The following is a 24,745-nucleotide window of genomic DNA, read 5'->3' on the forward strand; positions in this document are numbered from 1 at the left end:
CTAGTTATGATTTTTTAAACTTTTAACTTTTGTTATGAAATTCCGGGGTTCCCATACAGGGTGGCTAAAAAACAACTGCATTCCCGTTGCTAAGGAGGTTTTGGGATTATACTGAGCAAATTTTACTATGCGCCAACCCCGAAATCGCGAAAAAAAATTTACCCTTCCATAGAAAATGGACCACAGCCAAAATGTATGAAAGCCAAATTTTTTTTTCGAGATTTCGCGGTTGGTCCCATTGGTCCCATAGTAAAATTTGCTCAGTATAATCCCAAAACCTCCCTGGCAACGGGAATGCAGTTATTTTTTAGCCAGTCTGTATGGGAACCCCGGAATTTCATAAGAAAAGTTAAAAGTTTAAAAAATCATAACTCGAAAACTACGAAAAATCGGCTAACATACATGGGGTATATTCTGATATCCCACGACGTGAGGAATCTAAAAAAAATTTTTGGACGTCAAGGTTTGGACCACCCTGTATATGACTTGAACTGATATGAATTCTTGATGTTTGATGGTAATTAGTCTTAATACAAATACTGATTAAGGTGTATCTACTTATTGATAGGTAACCAAAAGAATACTACCTTGAAGTACGTCTATAATATAATTTTAATCGTCTTTATAATAAGATTCCAAATGGTCAATACTACTGAGCCGATAGTACAAAGCAATAACTAAAATCTATTACAACTCCACCAACATTTGATAACCTCAACAGTATCTGCTCTCGTTCAAACGAAAATGAACTGTGCCTAAGGAGAATAAAGCTGAAATTGCAACATAACGAAGATACGACTTAGCAATAGTTATATCGAACTCCTAATCGGTGGCGAAAAGTTCATCGAACTTTCAAATCGAATATCGGACAAATGACGATGAATCGAATCGAATAAATTCCGGCGAATTAATTCTATCGGTTGATTTATATCGGAAAAGCAGTTGGGAAGTAGGCCGGTAAATAATTGTTTATTAATTGTTTAGAGATAGTGCTTGACAGTGAACGCATATAAACCATGGAAACCGCCTTTGGGAACATTACCGTCATAATTACCGTTCAAATTCTCGGGCCAAATTAGCACACATACACAATTACGTCTACATTTAAAAAGACGATACGTTTACAGAGCCTGTAATCAAAGCTGGTAAACGAAATAATAGTCATCTCTATTACACTAACGTACACAGCTAAGTGTAGATGAAATGCATATACTGTCAATAACTACCAATCAGCGACATTAATTCGCTAATAACCTTCTTGCTGTACGTACTGGCCGCTGAGAGTTCGCGGTTCATATTTGATTAGAATATGACTTGGACAGGGATAGGTTTATGCCATACATTGAAGAACCAGTCAAATAATTCACGTATTTAATGCAGATTAAAAGATAACTAGTTATAGGTGAACCAGGATCTATTGAGGGTGCGCCATGTTGCGGAATTTCACTGGAACTATTTTTTTCATACTACACTGAATTGTCACCCTATACATGAGAATAACAGCGCCCTCTTGACAATTATCATATATTACTGGTCAGGCTATAAAATGTTGTTATGAAATGACAGACTAACTCAACATAAGTAAATATTCATTGTTGTATAAATGTATTCTGCTATAATAAGTATTTTGTATATTTTATTACCAATCTATATGGCAGTGCGGTCACGTTCAGAGCCAGAGCAGAGCCATGAGTCACTGACAGTGTTAAAACTGACATTTACGCTATCGAGAACGTAATTTACTTTCTATACATCTCGTTTGCACTAATATGCGAGTACGAGCGAGATGTATAGAAAGTAAATTACGTTCTCGACGGCGTTTATGTCAGTGCCAAACTGATGGTAGCCGTACTGGTATAGTCTGTCCGTTTTTCTAAGATCAAGTACGCCATAGTACATGTATGGCGAACTTGATCTTAGAAATCGGACTGGCTATACAGCCTGCAAAATTTACATGGGTACACGAATCGGGTCAAAAATATTTGGTTATCTCATGAATAGAACATATTCTAGATATTTTGCCAGGCATCCACTCAATTTCATGTTTCTCTAATTGGACAGCTTTTTTCCATAGTTCTCTGCGAATAGCATCTTGTGGGAATCTGAATGGAAAGTAATGTAAAATGACAATACCAAATTTGATTATTAATTTGAAATAACTAGGTAGTTTTTTTATAGCTCCATCTACGAAATAAAAAAGGAAAATACAAATCTGTACGAAGGAATTTATTACTACATACATTTAATTATTCATTTGAAATAACTAGGCAGTTTTTTTATAGCTCCATCTCATGAAATAATAAAAAAGGAAAATACAAATCTGTAAGAAGGAATTTATTTTTACATTTATAATTATATAGAAAATACCTAAACCTAAGTTAATAAAATAGTCTACTTCATTTGGCATAAAACCATCCCTATTATCCTCGCAATTTTAAAAAGTCGTATGTTGTTATGAAAGTCGTATGCAGTTGTTACGTTTTAGCTTAGCATGGTAGTATTGAAAAAATATTGTCATGTTTATTCCAAATTTTACTAAAGTTATCTGTTTACTACAAGTTAAAAGTGATTCCACTGTCCTTGATATTAACTAAAATAACTTCTGCACCACTTCACGACACATGAAGACATTTTTAATTACAAAAAAACGTAGTTTTTATAAACCAATTTAGCCATCCGTCACTGACTGTCATCTCGGCCGAACTGAAGTTGCCAATCGAACAGTCTGTAAGCACCGCCTACAATCGAATAGTTTACGTTGGGTCATAATTGAGCGGACAGAATACTTCCATGGTTTATATGCGTTCACTGGTGCTTGATAACTAATGAATTGAATTGAAATGGGCATGGGGCGCTAACACCACAATCCATCACAATCTGAGGGTCTATCGCGAAACAAAAGAAAATCGAAATTTCGTTATATAACCTCCCTATCACTCTTGCATATTCGAGTGATAAAGACGCAGATAACTAAATTTATTTTTTCGCGTTTCCCGGTAGACCCTTTGTAAACAAACCGTCTTGATGCACCAATGTCATATTTTATTATATGTGAAAACTTGTCAAAAAACAGTTTAAGGCACAGATAGTATGCATAAGTTACTCTATGGTTACGATAGGCGCTAGTCCTGCACTCTGGCGGCAGAACACTGCAGTAATTTTATTCTAAGACGCAATGTATTGCAAATTTTGTTATGTATAAAGCTTGGCAAGCAATGTCAATTATAATAGTGTACATTGAAGATAATATTAAAATTATATGAAAAATATGAAGTCTTTTATACTTTTTTTTTAAAGTTGTTAATCTTTTCGCCGCCATTGACTTGATACACAGTCAGTACATTTCGTGCCCCACACGCCTCGACTTCATATCAAGTCGAGGTTTTGGCCAGGTTTGTGTAAGTGTAAGTGCAAGGCCTGAGTGGACGCTCGGAACGGAGCGTTCAGCGGGGCGTGCATCGTGGCGTCGGGCTGACAAGTGATGTGAGCAGCGTGCACTAAGGCCGTTCCTATACGCTTGTATTTGTTTAATATGCACGCCGCACACCCCGCCCCGCTGCACGCCCAATTCGAGCGTCCACTCAGGCCTTACACTTACACTTTGTTTACTTGTGATTTGTTGCTTGGCGTTGGTGACACTTTATGGACATATGGCGGCGAAAATGTTAAAACAAAAATCACAATATGATTCTACTATTTATTCGTGGTACAGGAGACACCTGGTATGCTCTATCTAGTACAAGATAAGTGATCTGTGGGTTAAGGATCATAACGCGAGATCACAGAGTATTAACCTCGAGTTAGCGTCGGAATACTAAATGGACTTCTTTATATATGACACCGTAAGATTGTGAACCCGTTAGTTTACAATCTGACGTAGGTTAGGTTAGGTTAGTTTATAATCTCCCTACCGTCAGTTTATAATTTAACTAGCGAGATTATAATCTGACGAGTGTTTACGGTGACATATACAAGCAGAAAATATAAATGGCGCCTTTATATTTAATATTTTCGGTTTTCAGCACGTTTCTCGGGAACCGAACATTTTTACTTGAAATACGGTGCATTTAACATTTCGTGTTAATTTAAAATAACGGTGTTTTACTGCATAAGTCATCTGATATGTACATGAGCTTATTAAATTACAGGGAAACCGAGCACACTGGAGTTGAATTAATATTGATATGTATATAGCGTTCTGTAATATGTTATAATATCTGGGTGACCGAGCTTCGCTCGGAAAACATATAAAAACTCGAAAATGCGAGTTTTCCCAGAGATAAGACCTAGCTAGATCGATTTTTCGCCCACGAAAACCCCCGTATAGCAAATTTCATCGAAATCGTTAGAGCCGTTTCCGAGATCCCCGAAATATATATATATAAATAAATAAATAAACAAACAAGAATTGCTCGTTTAAAGGTATTAGATGTTACGTCTATTTTTATCCGACTTGAAAAAGGAGGAGGTTTTCAATTCGTTTTTTTTTGTATTTTTGTTACCTCAAAACTCAGTCGCACTCTAGTTCCAAGTTGGTCCCATTTTTATCTAATCCAGTTCTGATGATGGTTTAGGGGTTTCAGCTCAAGAAATCATCTGAGATAATTCCGACTAGAATCGCCTATTATTGTTACTGTGACAAACGTACAGTCGCCATCCAGTGAACGCATATAAACCTGTCGCCATCAGATATATCGGAGCGGCCAAGGTGTTCACAATATCTGAACACGCACTCTAACACCCTGACAACAGAGACGTGTTCAGATATATCTAATGGCGTCTGTACAAAAATGTATAAAAAAAAAAATCCCTGATCATAGTGATCATAACTTTGAAATTTAAGTCAGTAGGTAGGTATACTGGATCAACCAAATCTTGTCAGTAGTAAAAGGCGGCAAATTTGAAAAATCGCGGGTTAGCAACACTGTGTTCGAATAATTCCAAAATCGCGTGTCATCTGACTCATCTGTGTGTTATCTGTGGAATGTGGATCGTGAATGACATCCATCATCTTATTGTTTACATTCTGAATCGTTTCTATTTCAAGAGAAATTTCTGCTGTCACCATTAAATACCAAGATTATGCATGACCTCAAGCAAAGCTAAGGTGCCTACAATGTACAATCATGCTCGTTGACGGTAAACATTACTAAAATTTGAGGTTATGATAATTCACTCTAACTGACGTATGAAGGGCGGAAAAATAAACGTTTTGGTTCGATGTACATTGCTGCTTTTCTTAGCGCAATTCTGCTCTTTGAGTGTTACATGGTGTTACCCTACTTTAATTTGCAGTACATTGCTACTGACAAGATTTCCTTGACGCACTACTGTTTCTTCAAAACCAAAGTACTTCCCAAGCTCATTGTGTATTCGCATGACACATATCGGTAGATTCGCATTTCTATTTTTACCCCTTATCCATCAATCCGCGAGTCAACTTGTCTGGCAGGAGCAAAAACCAGGCCCCTGGAGACCACATTACCTTCCTTGCGTTACTTTACACGCGCGGTGATATAGTGGTTTTGTATAACTATATGTAGATAGGTTATACTGTAGAACTCATACATAAGGATCACAGAAAAAACTTCCATATCTACAAAAAAATCTGTTTTAGTTGATTAATTTTCATAACATTCATCTTTGTTACACTTGTTGTTGAACATAAGCTTGTCTCTTTTTCTTTTGAGACTTAAATCGTGTATTTTTTGCTTGGGGCCCGATTCGGATTTTGAACTAGATATCTAATAGACATCGCCAAGATACAACGATATTTTTTAAATCTAGCCTGTCAAATAAACTACCAGGTATCTAGTACATATCGTATCGTTCTCTTCTCTTGAACGGATCTTGTTTTCCGAATACTTGGTTTGCTTTTGAATTGATAAGTAATAAAGCCAGGGCCAATTATATTGCTGTTCCACTCGCTAGCACAGTGACATTGACCGCCGGCATCATCAGAAACTTTCTACAAACAGCAAAACTCTTAACTGTACATCTGTGGATCTTATTACAAAAGACATAAGATCCCCGGATGGAGTTCAGAGTTTTGCTGTTTGTATTGTTTGTATTGGTGTTTATAGCCTTTTGGACGTAAGTCAAAGACAAATCACAGAAACCAGCATTATCCCACATCGAATTGGCAACTTTATCCGTCTACAAAACTTCTTATCGTTCCCGTAAATATTCGCGAAACCTATGAAGTAAAATATATCGACAATATCGGAGACCGGAGAAACTAAAATCGTTTCGCAGATACGCAAATTGAATCAATTTTTCGTACGAAATTGTATCCGTGGAGGGCCGGAACGTAAGCACTTTGGAAACGCAGGCGTGGGGCTGATCCTGATTTAACCATTTGATATGGTTTTGATTATTTTGTACGACCTTGAGTCGTGTCATCAGGACAGTTTTTTTTGTTCTGAAACAGATAACTGTAATCCATAAGGATTTGAAATGACATGTGTCAAAAGTGAAATTGAAACATATCTACGAGTATTGTGACATTACTGGACCAGAAGCCTGGCCGAGATGACAATCGTACATCGACAAACGCTGATCGAAAATAGAAATGTATCGGGATGACAGATGTTACGAAAATTGACGAGACTATTTCCAAACATTACTTCACTTTCAATTTGCGCTTATATCAACAATTGTCACTTGGAAATTTGAATCAGGATCGGTGCGCATCCAATAAGTGGGAGCGAGATGCCTAATGAGACGATTGCATTTCGTCAGCACCAATCAGCGCTAACCGCTAAAGCTGATTGGCGCTCACAGTTAAGGTCGTATCAAAACAAGAAATAATAAATCGAATTATTAAATTAATATCGGCCTCCGTGTCGAGATCGACGGACGGTTTCCGTCGAAATTCTGCGAGTCATTTTTAAGGATGTGAAACTGTTTTTTTTTGGTTTTTCCCATGAAAAACGAGCGTGCAACGTACTAGTCAATCTATTGGGTACGTGACTGTGGCGTCCGCCTGACCTGTACCACAGAAAAAAGCTTAGTACTATGTACAGTCTAGTACAGGGTGCGGCGTGTTAGGGTCGGTACCGCGCATGTAACACCTCTGGAGTTGCAGGCGTCCATAGGCTACGGAGACTGCTTACCATCAGGCGGGCCGTATGCTTGTCTGCTATCTACGTAGTATAAAAGACGGTCTTAGCCAACTCGGACTTAAATCCTATTACTTTACTGCTCCGAATACAAAATACGGGTAATTCTCTTTGCGCTACAGAGCTGATAATTGCAGCTAGTCCACTGTATTCAGACTTGGTAATGAGGCACAGACGAGACATCTTCCAGACTGAGCATAGTAGCGCTACCCCCTCTGCCACAAATATACGGTAGTTTTACTCCATTTTCGAGTCAAAGTGTCTTTGTGTGACGTCCGTGTCTTTGAAAGGACCAATCACGGCACGGGACTCGCTCACCTCGTCCCCCGCACCCCAGTATTTTTAGCAGCATCGGTTTCATGAAATAATTGCTCTAAACTCCGTCTACAGGATTCCTAGTCTATGTAATGAGGTTAGCCCTGAGCCGAGCCGGTTCGAAATAAGGTACGATTAGTGTTGGTTAAGAATCGAGTCTGAGTCTTCGGCTTTAAGACTCGACACAGATTTTCAGACTCTTATAATTAATTACCGACCTTTATTTACCGATGTTTCGACACAGGTTTCACTGGTCGTGGTCGTGGTTCAAGGTAATTTAATAAATTTCGCCTTTTACCCGTCTATAAATGTGAGTTAATATGTGCTCAAAACGCGAAAGTTTTAAATACTATAATTAATTAAAATATTAAGTCGAAACTCGAGTTCATTTCAACTTTGTTCGAGACCCGAGTTTATTGTGTAAAAAAATACAAGATCTCAAAGTTACGAACTTACATTTTTGGAAATAAACCAAATTATTTCTTATTCAAACTTCACACTAGTTGACACTAGTATCTATATATGTCCACCAGTGGTGAAGGCCGGATGGGAGATATTTTTTCCTACAATGTTAATATCCAGGCAGGAAAATGGAGTTTGTATGGAGAACCAGGCGTCCCTCTTTCCTCTTAAATGTAAAATTAAGCCATATCTAAACCGGCCATAAGCCTCTATCCGACAACATTAGCTATAAAAAAAATAAAAAAATATCTTTATTTCGAAGAACAGACTTCATAGTTGTTAGTAACAAGCAGTAAAATTAAATCAACAGCTTTACAGCCATATTCGAACTTTAAGATACGTCAGATATTAGATATCCAAACGATATGGATTGGATATGTCAGTGTCAAACAAGTGTCAAAAGTAACGTTTCTTCAAACAAAAACGTCACTTTTGACATTTGTTTGACACTGACATATCTTGGTGATGTCTAATAGATATCTAGTTCAAAACCCGAATCGGGCCCATACTGCCGTATTCGAACTTTAAGATATTCACAAGAGACGACACGTACTAGATCAATTCTAGATACGTTATAGTTTAGATTTCAACTAGTTCTCTTTTGCAGCGCAATTCGGGCAACTAATGTCACTTTTACGTTAGATAGAGTTAGATATCTATTAGATGTGAATTGGATCTCTATGACCATATCTTATGGAAATCGTTCAAGAGTATCTCCAGAATCACGGAAATGTCAAATTTGACAGGTTAGATCTTAAAAATATCGTTATCGTATCTTGGTGATGTCTAAAAAAGATCTAGTAGATGTCTATTTCAAAATCCGAATCGGGCCCATAGTCGTACATTATAGCGCGGTAATGTACGGCAGTATATTGTTTTCAGCGCCGACTGGAGGCTGATTGATTGTTTCCGTGGCACGCGGCCAGGAGCCCGGCTTAATGGATGCGGCATCTAGAGTCGGTATTCTGGTTAACACATTCAGCGCCGAAAACCCGACTATCGGGTAATTTATGAATGCGTTCCCAGACCGGACGACCCGATAGTCGGGATTAGGGTTTGCACGACGGATCCGAAATGTATGGGAATATCCGCGGATTCGGATATTTTCATACATTTCGGATCCGGATTGCAAACCCTAGTCGGGATAGTAGTATGTACTACACATTTATATGAAGAAATTTTTGTGGCCTGGCGCGGATGTCTTGTTTGGCTGGGTGGCAATGAATGTGTTAAAATCTAAACACGTTCTCTGCCAGTAACCCGATAGGTTCTCTGTTCGTAGGCGCTTTTCGCTACATACGGTTTTTCCCATGTTAATGGCTACGCTCGTAGCGCGTAGCTCGCGCTGGCACTGAGTGTAAGGTGCCGTGAGTTCAGCCTGCGCTATGCAGCCAACGTGCCAATCGTTTACGCTTCGTAGCGAACGAAACGCAACTGGCTCTGTCGCACTAATATGGAAAAGGGATAGAGAGAGATGACTACGCTACGCTTCGAAGCGTTAACGATTGGCACGTTGGCTAGGCACCCAGGTCCTTCTTCGAACGCAGCTCGTTGAGCGCTGAGCGGATGGCCCTGCGTGCCTGGGATCGATGAAATAATTGTTATTGAATTGTACATTTTAGTTTTAACAAAAAAAAGTGCGTTTTATATCTATGTTCGTGATTTTTCTTTCAGTCGACCGAAAGTGGTTTCGAATCAATGAAGTTACTAGAGAAAGGCTTCAAGATCGCTATTCATATTTTTTGGCAACCGTATTATGATCTAAAAAAGAGCTACGACTTTTCAAAAACTTATGCTGGCTAAACGTAATTGCGGGCATTTTCATTTTAACTTGTACTCGCGACTTCTGTCGTTTCAGTACTGTCTAACCGTCACATTCCTGACAAAATGTATGGGATTTGACATTGACCGTCAGTTTTGTGACGATTGCTAACCGTCCGTTAATGGTACACAGTTAAGCGAAACTGTTAGTTTATGTCATAAAAATTGTATAAAAACTGAGCGCAACTCGCCATCAAACGTAGCAGTTTGGCGAGAATATAAATGTTTAGTAAGTAAGTTGTAAATATGAATCGCGGTCGACTTAGCGGGGGCACTGCCGTGCCCCCAGATATATAAAAAAATAAAAAAATTTTTTTTGTGAAAATGCCCTTGCACCTTAAATGGCATATCCATAGACGGATAGCTTCGGTGCCGGTGTGCCAACAGGCGCCGACAAGGCACAATCGCTGGGCCGATCGATTTGCGGGAACATATCTAATGTGAAAGGCTCGCGGTCTTATCTCCTTATGTGCGTCATCACCTCACACTTACTGCCCGATTCGAACTTTGAGATACGTCAATTTTAATAGATTTAGAAACGATATGGATTAAAAGACAAGCAACAACGTTTGCACTCCGGGAGTGCCGATAGAAGTGAAAACTCACCTCACTATGTATACCGACGCCCGGTAACACGATATATACGTTTAGCGGAGGTATTCTATTTATTTATTATATATTATTATCATTCTCAAATAAGATCACACTTTTTCATTGACATGTTTATTTGCATACTGCCATGACAACGTCAAATTATACATAGTCTTGAAAAGGAGTCCGCAACATAAATGTCAAATAAAATTTGACATGACAACATTTATGAGTTTTTCTTTATTGATTTATATGCCATTTAAATTATGAGTGGCCACCTTACGGGGCTTACGGTCACGTGATCGCCTTACGTCCCTTACGGTCACGTGATCGCCTTACGCTGTCTCGAGTTTATCATTTTTTCCCCACCTCAAAAAGTGCCCAGCGCCGCTAAAGAAGTTTTCACTTCAAAAACAAAATATACTCGTATTTATTTCAGGAAATACAGAAGTATCAATAAGCGTACAGTGATCCCCACACTAGGCACAGCTTGTATCGTGGGAATCTTAGAGAAATACCGAATAATGATATTGCCGCTATAAACATCAAAGCAATTACATTTTAGGTAAATAAAATATTATCTATTATTTATCCTAACTAAAGTCTCAGTAAGTTAAAAAGGTGTAAGTAAATTTATGTTTGAAGAAACGTCACATTTGACACTGACATATCTAATCCATATCGTTTCTAGATCTATTAATTGACGTATCTCAAAGTTCGAATCGGGCAGTTACGCCGTCCTGGGACTGGCTTCATCATCATCATCATCTTAACCTGTCACCCACTGCTGAGCACAAGCTTCACTTACAAGGTTACTGATTATTGAAACAAGGACATATTGGAAGTTTGATTTATTCGAAGGATGCTATCTCACTCTTACTATAGTATTAAAATAATAATAATAGAGAGTCTCGACTATCTCTCTCGCTATCGCTTCGATAACGAAACGCTTTGTGTCTCTCTATCACTCTTTCATATTAGTGCGACAGTGACAGTTGCGTTTCGATCGCTACGAAGCGAAAGCGATTGGCACGTTGGCTACGCGGCCTGGAGAGACTCCCGCTGGGTGGTTGGATCAAGGGTCAGATGCAGAAGGAGGTAATTAGTAATTATAGACACGGCGCGTATAGTACGTCGGTTCCTCACTCTGCGGCCCTGACCACCGGCAGCTTGAGCCTTGCCTCGCTGCTGGCGGGACCCTAGGTTAGGTTTTTTATAATGTGTTTATATAATTTTTATATTGTTTTGTAAGTGTTTTATATATAAATTTTATATGCATAATGTAAAAATCCTAACCTAAGAAGAAAAATAAATAAAGGGAATAATAAATAAATCAGTACCTATCTTACCTATCAGCCATATTCGAACTTTAAGATACGTCAAATACTAGAGATTGAAACGATATGGATTGGATATGTCAGTGTCAAAAGTGACGCGTTTGTTTGAAGAAACGTCACTTTTGACACTTGTTTGACACTGACATATCCATTCCATATCGTTTCAATCTCTAGTATTTGACGTATTTTAAAGTTCGAATATGGCTGTATTCTATCCTTATTACTCTAGCGGTGTTATTCCATATCGAATAAAATATTATGGTTCGACATACATTATAAAACTAAAAATAATCTTAGAAAGAAACTTAAACTGGTTTGACCTAAATTTCGACTTTGCCCTTACACGCAACTTATGTATGTATCCCGGTCCTGAGCTAGTTGTTATAGAAGCAAAGAGAATAGAGTGAATAGAGAGTAACTGTCATGGTAAATTAGGTAGCCCCAGTACCAAGAGTGTAGGCCAAAGGTTATGGCGCCATCGCTCGAAAAGATTGCACCATACCTTTGGCCTACTCTCGGGTAGATGGCGTTAATTTCAATATTTAACAAATTAACACATATCAGTGAAAGAATGAGGGTCAAAGTCAAATGGCGTTCTAACAGTTTTAATATTTTGTCAAAAGATGGCAGTTAATTTACTGTGGCTACATAATTTACTTTGACAATCCGCCTCTATTTCAAATTCTCTTTGATAGAAGTAGGTACCTAAAGTATAAAAGTTATAAAAGTCAAGTATAAAAGTTAGTAAAGGAACGGATTATCGCGATTAGAACCCTGCGTGGGATTTTCATCTAATGTCAAGTTCAGCCACAAAATGAAAATCCCACGCCAGCTAGCGGACGCCCTTACTCTGGTTATTTACCCGAATGTTTTTCTAGTATTACACTTTAAACTCTCGCGTTTTGTACACATATTCTTTGCAATTTCAATTCAATTTCTTTGTCTACCCCGAACATTTTTATAAACTAATTTCGGGTAGTTCAGTGTTGTTTTATTTATATCTCCGTTGACATTTGCTGGGACGTCAGTCTTTCCGTGACCACAGCTGGTGCGACTCGGCTGAAACGTCGGAATTTAAGGTAAAAACAATGAAACTCGCGATAGACCCGTTTGTGTAATTAAATATGTGTTTTTCTGGTCCTCACAAAAATCTGTAATGGTATTAAATTTACGGAACTTCTGTTCTAAACGCTAAAAAGACGAAAACTGACCCGCAGCTAAATCTCATTAGGTCACCTAAATGTGCAAGCCATTTTAAACTTTATATTCCTACTAATTAGTAGGTGTTTTCGTCTGTTATACACATTGGACATGGGTTATTTTGACTCGGAGATGAACTTTACAAACAAACAGGTTTTCGGCCTTTTCGCTTCAACGCCTACGGTGCAGTCGACGTCAAAAATACGTTTACATGTTTCGCCTTATTACAAAGGCATAAGGTGTAAAACTGTAAACATATCTTTGACGTCGACTGTGCAAAAGCGGGAGAATTGAATTCTCTCATTTGCTTTTTATTAGGATTCCGTGAATATATGCAGCTTATGAGAAGTATTAAATACGGTTACGTACACGAATCACGGCACGGCCACGACATTGAGCGACTTACGACGGCGGCAGCGACAACCATAGGTGGGAACGAAAGGTCCGATCGCTGTGTCTCGCTCCAACCTATGGTTATCCCTGTCGCCGTCGCAAGTCGCTCAATGTCATGGCCGAGCCGTCATACTTACAACAACGCCTATTTTCTTTACTATTATGATAAGGGATATCATCATTTAGATAAAACCTATAAATTTTTTGTTGACGGTTTTTAGTTAAAGATTCGATTGCTTTTGTGCTACACTCAAGAAATACAAGGTAAAAGACTCAGAAGTTTTTTAAGTCCTGAGTTTCATAAAAACGAGTCGTCCTTCAAATGTATACTCAAAAGACTCTACTCTAGCGGCCATCGCTCTCTAACCCCAGAGATTTGATATATATTTATTTATAATAGTATTCAATATTATTTGTTACCGTCGTCCACAACGTGTCCTGCACTGCATGCTGTCCCGCACACTCCGCTGGCTCCACAGAAAACCAGCGCCGTTGGCCACGCTAGTCGTGCCAGCAGCATTGCTGAGTGGAGACCATTTCGGCTTCACATCTCTATTTCCACTGATCTGTTTATCTTTGCCTTGTATTTGCAATATGTGTTGTTTGTATTGATGTGTTGTCTGAATAAATGATTTCTATTCTATTCTATTTTATAGAGACACAGATAGCGTTTCGTTGTCGTAGCGCAAACGACGCATCTTGGCTAGGCCCCCAGATCTTTGAACTCCTAGTTTTTACGGAGTCTTGAAGATTTAACCGTACATAATGGAGCAAAATGAAATCGCTTTGTCATTTAAAGCCATTTCCATTGACTTGAATTAAGCAATTTTGCTGAAAATAAAACCAGTAGCTCAGGAACCCTTCTAGTCGCCGTAACCTTTTTTTTTTTTGCAGTACGCCCGTTCGCTTTTTACTTTTTACGCCAATGTTGCACTGCACTGCACTGTGCTAATGTAGCTATGTTACATATTTAATTTGCGCAGTACGTTGAACTCGGGGTTTGATTGAATTAGCTGATTGTATTAATGTTTTAATAGAATTAGATAATTACAGCCCGATTCGAACTTTAAGATACGTCAAATGTGACGTTTCTTTAAACAAAAACACTGACATATCTAATCCATATCGTTTCTAGAAACATTGGACATATCTTAAAGTTCGAATCGGACAGTTACTTAGTAGTATTTATAGTATTGCCCACTTGTATTATTCTGATTATCAATTCGATTCTTTTATAAGGGTTTCATCAGTAAGAAACACCACGGTACCTTGCCCTTGAGACACTACCCGTATGCATTAGTATTCAGCACCGACGCTGTCAGTTACCCGGTGTGTGGGTTCAATCTAGTTAATTAAAAGCTAACTTGGCGTTCCACTACTTTATCTACTTCCTGTTTCTATCTGATGCATATGATAAAGTATTTTTCAATACTGCTCAGAGATTTATATCTGATAAGCATACACATGTATACATATATATACAACTAGCGACCCGCCCCGGCTTCGCACGGGTTAACAAATTATACATAAACCTTTCTCTTGAATCATTCTATCAATTAAAAAAACCGCATCAAAATCCGTTGCGTAGTTTTAAAGATCTAAGCATACATAGGGACAAACAGCGGGAAGCGACTTTGTTTTATACTATGTAGTGATGTGGAATATGGTCAATACTTTAAAACATAATACAATGCCATTTTTTTTCTAAAAAATACTGTTTATAATAGCGTTGTTATAACTTATAACACGACCATCATATTTAAATCCACCAAACACTTGAAAACTATGACTTATCCACGCCGCCGCCGCCGCATTACTAAAGAGGCCCACTGATTAACAGTCCGCCGAACGGTATCGGCCTGTCAGTTAGAACAAAATACCGTCCGGCGGACTGTTTATCAGTGGGCCCCTTAACAATAATAATTACTGTCGCAATTATGACGTTGCCGCCGCATTCTGTCACTTATATTACCAAGGAAATTGACAGATAGATACAGCATCGGCAACAACGCCGAAATAAGTTGACGAGAACACGTCGCCATTAGCGTAAGGCCTGAGTGGACGCTCGAAGCGGAGCGTTCGGCGGGGCGTGCAGCGTGGCGTCGGGCTCACTAGTGATTTAAGCAGCGTGCACTAAGGCCGCTACTATACGTTTGCATTTGTTTGACATGCACGCCGCACGCCCCGCCCCGCTGCACGCCCAACTAGAGCGTCCACTCAGGCCTTACACTTAGCCGTCTCAAGACATAAAACAAAAATTCTATATTCCACATTGCACTTTACTGCTGACGACTTAGACATATTTAAAGCGCGGTTAAAACTAGCGCCGGATTGTTCTGCAATAAAATTTATGACATTGCCGTTTTGTGAACGTAAAAATTCATTTTTACGTTGTGCTCTTTGTATCCTTGGGGGTAAAAGTAGTGCTATTCGAGTTGTTTTTCATATTGTGTGACATCTCTGCGATAATTTTGGTGATCATTCAAAGTTTACGTGCTTGTTTATAACAAGGTTTTATTTAACTTGTAGTGTTTGTATATATGTATTTTCGGGTCAAATCTTGCACGCTAAATAGACCCACTTTCCATTATTCCTCGGAGCTGAAACTTCACATAATTACATATAATATATGTATCTCTCGGTTACATATTATGTAAGTTGGGTGACAATGCAATATTTAGTATCATCGCGCTGATCTGATGATGAACACAGGAGGTGGCCATAGGAACTCTGTTTTAAAACAATGCAACCTTATTGTATTAGGGTTTGTTAGAATTTGTCTTGACGAGTATTAGTTGCCAAGAAAAGTACAGTCAGCGATAAAAGCTTGTATCAACAATGAAATTTTTGACAAAATACTTGTTTTTGTATCAAACACCACTCCGTGTCAATATTTATTACGGGATTGAACAAATGAAAGTAATATATATACTTATCTCTTAAAATGCTCATAGATTTTGTAAGGTGAAAAGAACCTTAATTCTTAATTAAATCGTTGAGAACTTTACTAGCGCAGCAAACTACTTAAACTAACTCAGTTTTAAAGATTCCAGAAAATTCTTTTGCTCAAACTCCAAACTTTTCTACTTACAATTTGAATGAGTAATACTATAAAAAAGAATATGTTCTGAGACTAAATGCCAAGACTGGTTTCTGAGTCAAAAAATATAATTCCAATCTAATATTGTGTAATATTATAAGGTGCATTTTCACACATTAAATAAAACGAGACGATGTTTCATTCACTCACTCATTAAAGTAAATTTTTAATCATTCAATCATTGTCATCACAGTAGATTTATTCTTCAAATAAAAATAACTTCTAAGTACTACTACATATGTACCTATACGAGGGTTTTTAGTATGAACTAATCTATCTACTTATACATATTTTGATATTATGTGTTCAACATCAAAGGTGTCCGTGCTATAGGAACCGTGCGCGTTGGAGGCCCTGCCATCTTGTGACCTAAATCGGAAACATACATTTGACATTTACTTTACACTTCACGCCAAACCAAGTGCTGCCCCCTACAGTGTACGTACGCTCCCTTGCGCGCTGTAGGTTCTGCCATGTTGTGGCCTAAATTGGAAACATAAAATTGACATTTACACTTTGCGCCAATAAACAAGGGGCTCCTGTGCTGCCCCCTACAGTTCATGTCTGCTCCCTATACATCATCCCACCCCACAATCAGTCAAGAACTCTGAACAATAAAATCGGAAAGTTCTGTATCTTGCGCGTTAATTGATAAACTTTCGCCAGATTTTTATGGAGCGGACCGTATTTATCTCGCTAACTTCTAAATACGGTACTCGGGTTTTAAGTTGAGTATTAGAATTAACAATGTTTCATGGTCACGGCTTTACTGTGAACAATGCAAAATTAATTTGCATTGGCCGGATATGTATAGTATAGAGACAATGGTTCTGTCATTAGCAATCTTGTCTTGTCAAACAAGTGTCAAAAGTGACGTTTTTGTTTAAAGAAATGGATGGATTGGATATGTCAGTGTCAAACAAGTGTCAAAAGTGACGTTTCTTTAAACGAAAACGTCACTTTTGACACTTGTTTGACACTGACATATCTTGGTGATGTCTAATAGATGTCTAGTTCAAAATCCGAATCGGGCCCCTACTTGGTGTTTGATATATAAAAAGGTTTTCAGAGATATGTCCGACGATCTGCCTGGCCTATTCGGTAGTGACCCTGAGCCTATCAACATGATAATTATAATAATAATATATAATATAGCCTCTTTATTCCTTAATAAACAAACATATCATTTCTTAATTAAATTAATATTTCATTTCATGCATTAGGTACTATACTTTACAATTACACATTATAATATTGCAAGTTTACAGTATAATTTATTTTCTTATTATTATTATTTATTTATTTTTATATCGAAAAACATATGTAGATTAATAAATTATACATAATTTATTTATTTAAATGTTTATATAAGGACCTCTCTACGAGTAAAGGCCTCCTCCATATCCTTCCAAGTCTCTCTATCCATTGCCTTTGTAATCCAGTCCTTTCCAGCTGCTCTATCTATCTCGTCTGACCACCTCTCTTTCGGTTTTGCCTTAGTACGTTTACCGAGTGGTCCTGGCCAAGTAGTTACTTTATTTGCCCATTTGTCCTTGCTCATACGTGCCACATGGCCTGCCCACTTCCATTTTAGTTTTTTACAGTATTGTAAGGCGTCTATTACGTTTGTTGTCCTTCTTATGTCTGCATTACGTTGCTTGTCCCTCCTGTTTATATTCAATATACTTCGTTCCATGGCTCTTTGACATGTCTGTATCTTATTTGTTGTGTAGTTACTGTAAATCCATGTTTGGCTGCCGTATGAGAGGCATGGAAGTATACAGGAATCTAGAACCTTTTTCCTGAGCTTGACTGGGAGGTCTGACTTAAGTATTTCTTTATAACTCCAGAATTTGTTCCATGTTAAATTTATTCTTCTGTTTATTTCATCTATGTGTCTGGATTTATTGAAAGCTATTTGTTTACCTAAATAGACGTATTTTTCTACATATTCTAGCTGAGTATTATTTACATATATGGGTGTTTTTGAAGCGTTAGTCATGACTTTCGTTTTAGCTGTATTCAATTCCAAACCAATATTTTTGCTTACTGTATCAAGCTCGCAAATCATTTTTTCTAGCTGTGCTGCAGATTCCGAAAAAAGTATCAAATCGTCGGCGAAACGAAGATTATTTAGAAAGTCACCTTTTATATGTATTCCTTTCCTGGTCCAGTTTAGATTTTTCATAACATTTTCTAGGACAGTGACGAAAATTCGAGGCGAGAGTGGATCGCCCTGCCTGACTCCTCTACAGATCCTTATTTCTGGTCCTTTTGTTTCCATTCGAACACGAGATACGCTTTTATGATAATTAAATAACATGATAATTAAATGATGTCAATTTATTCTCACTCGCCCCGATACATGTACGGAAAAGTAAGAGCGAAATGCATAAATATCATTTTGATGTCAAAGTGTAGGTTCGAATAGGCCTCAAGGTCACTTCCTTCCTTCCGTCCTTTGTGGAATGTCTTACCAAACTAAAACTGTAGTTATAAACCTCGCATCAACGACAATAAACATGCACTATGCTTCTACCTAATACCTTAAAGACATTCACCGATACTAAACATATGTCGGTTACGACATTTTGTTTATGGATTAGTGTTTTATGACGACGTAAATTTATGGGCATGTTTGCTTTTACAACGGGGTTGAAACGTAAACCGATGAGACTTTAAGTCATAATGGCACCATTTTGACTTAGAACGTAAAATGTACGGGTTTGTATGATGTTCGCGTTATAAACCAAGAGGCCAATTCTAATTTACATTTTGCTATCAAAATGATGCGCGAATGACAACTAAATTACATCATCTAAAGCTTATTTTTGTAAATAAGCGATCGTGTTCCCATATTGAACAGGAGCCATTGACATTTATATTAAGACGGACCTTACGGGCACTAAGAATGGTGCTAGTTCAGTGGTGTCACTCACGAATTCGAGCCAATCGTGCAGTCTAACGCAACTAGTTGCGATCAATCGCGTGCGTGATGCGAACTCATCGACCAATCGCGTCTTTACACTGACAGGAGCGCTTATGTGTGGAGATCTCGATCGTCTATGTACTTCGTCAACTGTGAAAATAAATAACGTGTTTTTGTTTTGTTTCAGGATTTTTTTACAATAATGCGGCATTCCAATGGAGTCTAGCTTAGGCAAAACTAAAGCCGGTAAGTGATTACTATTTCCACTATTTAATTTTACTATTCCACAGTGCAAACTGGCTGTCAGATACATTGCCGTTTCTTTTTTTAATAAAACAAATGCATAGTAGCCTGAAAATTAACTGGTTTCTATTTTTGTAGAACGGCTAAAATGAATTTTATACTAGCGTTTAGAGATTATAGTTTATTTTATTTTTACAAACTGCTTAATACAAAAATATCAATAAAAACATTTTGCAGCCATATCTTTATTGCTTATGTGTCCATATGCTTATGTAGAACGTTTCTTCAAACAAAAATGTCACTTTTGACACTGAGATTATCCGATCCATTCATTCTTCCTCGCGTTGTCCCGGCATTTTGCCACGGCTCATGGGAGCCTGGGGTCCGCTTGGCAACTAATCCCAGTAATTGGCGTGGGCACTAGTTTTTACGAAAGCGACTGCCATCTGACCTTCCAACCCAGAGGGTAAACTAGGCCCGTATTGGGATTAGTCCGGTTTCCTCACGATGTTTTCCTTCACCGAAAAGCGACTGGTAAATATCAAATTATATTTCGTACATAAGTTCCGAAAAACTCATTGGTACGAGCCGGGGTTCGAACCCGCGACCTCCGGATTGCAAGTCGCACGCTCTTACCGCTAGGCCACCAGCGCTTTCACGTTATCCGATCCATATCGTTTCAATATCTAATATTTGACGTATCTTATTGTTCGAATACGGCTGGAAGTCAGCATTGCATCATTGAAGACACGTAGATCCTACCATTTGGCAGCCCATGCAATATTCCATATATCAACCTATACAGAAATATGAATCTAGTTCCAAAACGTACCATATCTGTATGGAAACCTACATACATGTGACGTTTTGGATTCAAAGCGTTAACGTCTGTATGGCTGCAAACGACCACGTCTTGGTACTGATCATTGTTTATTTACAATTCGAATGTGGACCAGTTTTGTACATGTTCCATCCTCACTGTTAAATGAACTTGAACCTTATTGCTAAGTGATAAGGTCCTCGGCTGGTAAATGAGATTTGCTCTAAAAGTAGTGCTTGGTGGATTGGATTATACATTTTAAGCGATCTTTGCGAAAACATATTTGTGGTAACCTATACGGCTACCATCAGTTTGGCACTGACATAAACGCCGTCGAGAACGTAATTTACTTTCTATACATCTCGCTCGTACTCGCATATTAGTGCAAACGAGATGTATAGAAAGTAAATTACGTTCTCGATAGCTTAAATGTCAGTTTTGACACTGTCAGTGACTCATGGTTCGGGCTCTAGTTCTTATAAAAACCAGAAAATCATAAAAAGCAAAACGTACAGACATAGGTAAGGGTGATATTGAATCGTATAAAAAAATATTGATAAAAGGCTAAAATGAAAATGAATGGAAAAATTACTACTAATGTTTCCTCTTAAGGGACAAATATTTACGAGTAGAGGCCCTACATAGCCTATTGGCTAGCAGTTCTTTCTTAGTTCTAACTTTAGGCAATTATTTTTGTTTAGTTATTGTTCCATAGCCATAGTCAAAGTTGTCTTCAAGCCCATAAACATTGAAAACGCAAATAAAGCCCGACCACACCAAAACATCACGAGCCTGTCAAACGCAGCACTCAAAGTCTGTCGCGATCATAAAAGCTGAGGTGAAATTTGATTTTGCGAGACGCTTTAAAAGCTTGGATGATTAATTGTCCCTCCGGCTTTTAATTACCTGTGTAGGCTAACTTACCCCGGGTAAGGAGGGATAATATTTAATTGGGTAGTCCTTGGATATATTTGTAATAAAATGTGGAGAGCCGGTTCGTGGTAATACTGACACCTTTTAAGTTTTCGACTTTTATATTAGATCACCGACCGAAAAGATATCTTAAGGCTTAGGGCCTGTACAAATGTAGTCCTCCGTGGATTCACGCGTTTTCACTGACGCCGAGCTCCCGGAGATCTGCCTCCACTCTATCTATAAATATTTTTTCTACTCCAGCACTTAAATGTGTCAATTAAATGACTGACAGTGATATCTAAAGCAATGTCATTTGAATGCTTTGTCTATAGGCTCATAAGATGACTGCTAGCAGTCATCTTATGAGTATAATACAACTGCTTTATTTTTTTTAAAGATACAAGTTCCGATCATCTTGATTGAAAGAGGTATGTTTTCATTTACAATAATAACTCTTTTTTTTTTTTGAAATAATAACTCAATTTTTTTTAAATAATAACTCTTTTTTTTTAATAATAACTCTTTTTTTTTAATAATAACTCTTTTTTTTAATAATAACTCTTTTTTTAATAATAACTCTCTCTTTTTTTTTTTTTTTTTTTTTTTTTTTTTTTTTTTTTTTTTTTTTTTTGCTGCAGCTGTCATAGAAAAAGTAATGTATACAACAGCTCATAATTGGTTCTTAAAATTCTCGGGTCTTTTTTACAAAACTCGACTTTTTTTTTTTTTTTTTTTGCTGCAGCTGTCATAGAAAAAGTAATGTATGCAACAGCTCATAATTGGTTCTTAAAATTCTCGGGTCTTTTTTTACAAAACTCGACTACGTCTCGTTTTGTAACTTCGACCCTTGAATTTTAAGAACCCTTATTATATCACTGTTGCATAAACTACTATTTTACACAGTTTGATGCATATCAAACACGGCTATGCTCTTTCGTTTGTTTTTTTTTCGATTTTGTTATGATTATAAGAGTTAGGATTAGTGAAATATTGCATTTTCATTTTTAATAATAAAAAAATCGAAAAAAAAAACGAAGCGGTAGGTTGGTTAATTTACATCAAATTATTTTATTTTATTTTATTAGAAGACCAACAGCTTTAACAAACTATATAGACTTATAACTAGGATACAATCATGAAGCCAATAACAGGTCTCCCTAACAGATACAATTGAAAATATTACGGATTTGCTTAGGTACAAGGTTATAGTAGGTATTACACAATTGTGTGTGTGTGTGTGTGTGTGTGTGTGTGTGTGTGTGTGTGTGTGTGTGTGTGAGTGCGAGTGTGTGTGTTCACTCCTCTACTTGATTGTTATTAATTTTTATCGCAATCGCAGCTTTAAACGATTTTTTATTATTGTGCACAAATGGATCGATATCGCAAAACTGATTGTTGTACGTTTTTGAAATTCTATATTATACTGAATTCCTGCCATAATTAGTATGATAGTTAGGTAAACTAAGAAGACGTTGGTGGATTATGTTAAAATATTTTCCATAATGTAAATCAGAGAGAAAAATGGGGCCTAGCGGTTATCCCCTTTACTCGTAACTATTACCTATACTGGTTCCCTAAAGCTTTGCAAGTTTCAAGAATAACGGGCCAGCAGACAAAGCGTCCACGTACTAATCCCCCCTCATAGCTATAATCCGGCCATTCGTAAAGTAATAAACATGTAATACAGATATGACAGCCGCAATACAGATTACCTCGGACTTCTGACTTTTTATAAGTAAATACATACTTTTATTTAGTTTCACTATCACTGCGTATACATATTTATTTGTACCGTCCGTGGCCTTAACGCTCCGTAGCGTAGCGTAGTTCTCTCTCTCTCTCTCTCTCTCTATCACTCTTCAATATTAGTGCGACAGTTGGGTTTCGTTCGCTACGGCGCGTAAACGACTGGCATGTTGGCTACGCACCCTGCTCAACTAAGAGTGGTAAAACACTATCGCACCGCACCGCAACCTTGGTGCGTCGCACCCATAAGTGAGAGCGAGAAACAGATATCTCATTCCGCTCTCACTTATGGGTGCGACGCTGCAAGGTCGCGGTGCGGTGCGGTAGTGTGTTACCACTCTAACAGTGAACCGAAACTCCAAAAGCGCTGTCAATTCTTTTCCCACATGCATTATCATGAGATTGATGGTCTGAGTAGCCCCCCTAATAGGTATAAACTAAAATGATCAATGTGGGCAGAAAACTTGGAAAATCTTGTCTTGTTCGCGACTATTGCCGAGCGCTCGTTTTACTGCCCAGTATAAGAATGAGCCTTTTTAAATCTTTATAGAATCTGTTCGGAAAGAGAAGAGTCGTGGAATGTATTGGGCCCCATATATTCCACGACTCTTCTCTTTCCGCACAGACTCTACGGACGAAGTCCAACGGCAATTTTAGGAGGTGAACTATAAAAAAAACTAGTTTCGCTTGTTATTTTACTCTGACAACGTTTAATTACTTATGTAAATCGATAAATTGCCTAGCTGGCTAATGTAGTGTTGAAACCTCTGTGATTAAACTTAATAGGTACAGAGTTTTAATTAACAAAAAAAAAATGCATTTTACAATGCAAACTGATTACAAGCTGGTGCTCTTGATAGTTCTCATATAACGTTCGGGACTGTACGGCGCCATCTACTTTAGCAGTCAATTTTGCGGCCACAATAATATTACACTGCCTGTTAGCTTAAAATGTATGTTATTGAATACATCTTAAACCTTTTAATTGTTTATCTTATGCTTTCTATCATTCATTGTTATATCTGTAGGCCAGGTTATAATAGGCACTACAGCCTCACAACACAGAATACGTTTGACGAACGTCTCCGCCACGCTGTCAATAATTGATAATGGATGACGTCATTACTCGGTGATTGATGACGTCACGGTCTGTCTGCGGTGGCGTTTTATTAGCACGCTGAATTTTTAATTTAGAGTCCGGTTTGTTGGGAAGATTTGTCACAATTTTGATAAAACTTAGTTCTGCATTTGATATGGTTAACCACGACATATTGCTAGGAAAATTTGAGCCGTAGTGCTCCGGAGGGAAATCACTGACACTTTTTCGTTCGTATTTATTAAATAGGAAACCATTTGTTCAAATACAATTGACGGAAAATAATTATATCAACTCCCACAAATCTAAAACTTATTGATAACATACATAAGGGAGTCCCGCAGGGTTCGATTGTAGGCTCAATATTTTTATTGCTATCCTGTGTTTCTTATTTGAGTCTCAAGTCTTAAATGTATCCAACCTGTAGTAAGGGTGCAGCGTCAAAATTAGCTTGAGATTCCCTCAACTTTGCGATGTCTACACGAAGATGCGAACGAGTTAAACATACCTACTACAAAATGTGTATGACCGAAACGTCGTCGGTGACATGTTACAATGCTTTTATTTAAGACGATTGGAAGGCCCAATGCCCTTGAGCGTCAGGGCGGAGCTAAGCGCTCTGTACCCGCACCACCCGCTTACCCCGCTCGCTGCGA

At 37.9% G+C, this 24,745-nt stretch overlaps 2 protein-coding genes across 12 annotated transcripts in view; both read left to right on the plus strand.

Annotated features, from left to right (window-relative positions):
* LOC134649048 (rab5 GDP/GTP exchange factor) overlaps positions 1–24,745 on the plus strand; it is a 420,463-nt gene that overhangs the window by 101,433 nt on the left and 294,285 nt on the right. The window lies entirely within an intron of this gene.
* Positions 1–24,745, plus strand: part of LOC134649042 (disintegrin and metalloproteinase domain-containing protein 11) — a 631,585-nt gene that overhangs the window by 18,099 nt on the left and 588,741 nt on the right. For all 11 annotated transcript variants that reach the window (XM_063503746.1, XM_063503744.1, XM_063503743.1 and 8 more), the window contains exon 2: positions 19,457–19,515. In XM_063503746.1, coding sequence (XP_063359816.1) covers positions 19,485–19,515 — 31 coding nt within the window. In that variant the 5' untranslated portion in view covers positions 19,457–19,484. The remainder of the gene's footprint in view (positions 1–19,456; positions 19,516–24,745) is intronic.

Source organism: Cydia amplana, chromosome 6, assembly GCF_948474715.1.
Source record: "Cydia amplana chromosome 6, ilCydAmpl1.1, whole genome shotgun sequence".
Classification (NCBI taxonomy): Eukaryota; Metazoa; Arthropoda; class Insecta; order Lepidoptera; family Tortricidae; genus Cydia; species Cydia amplana.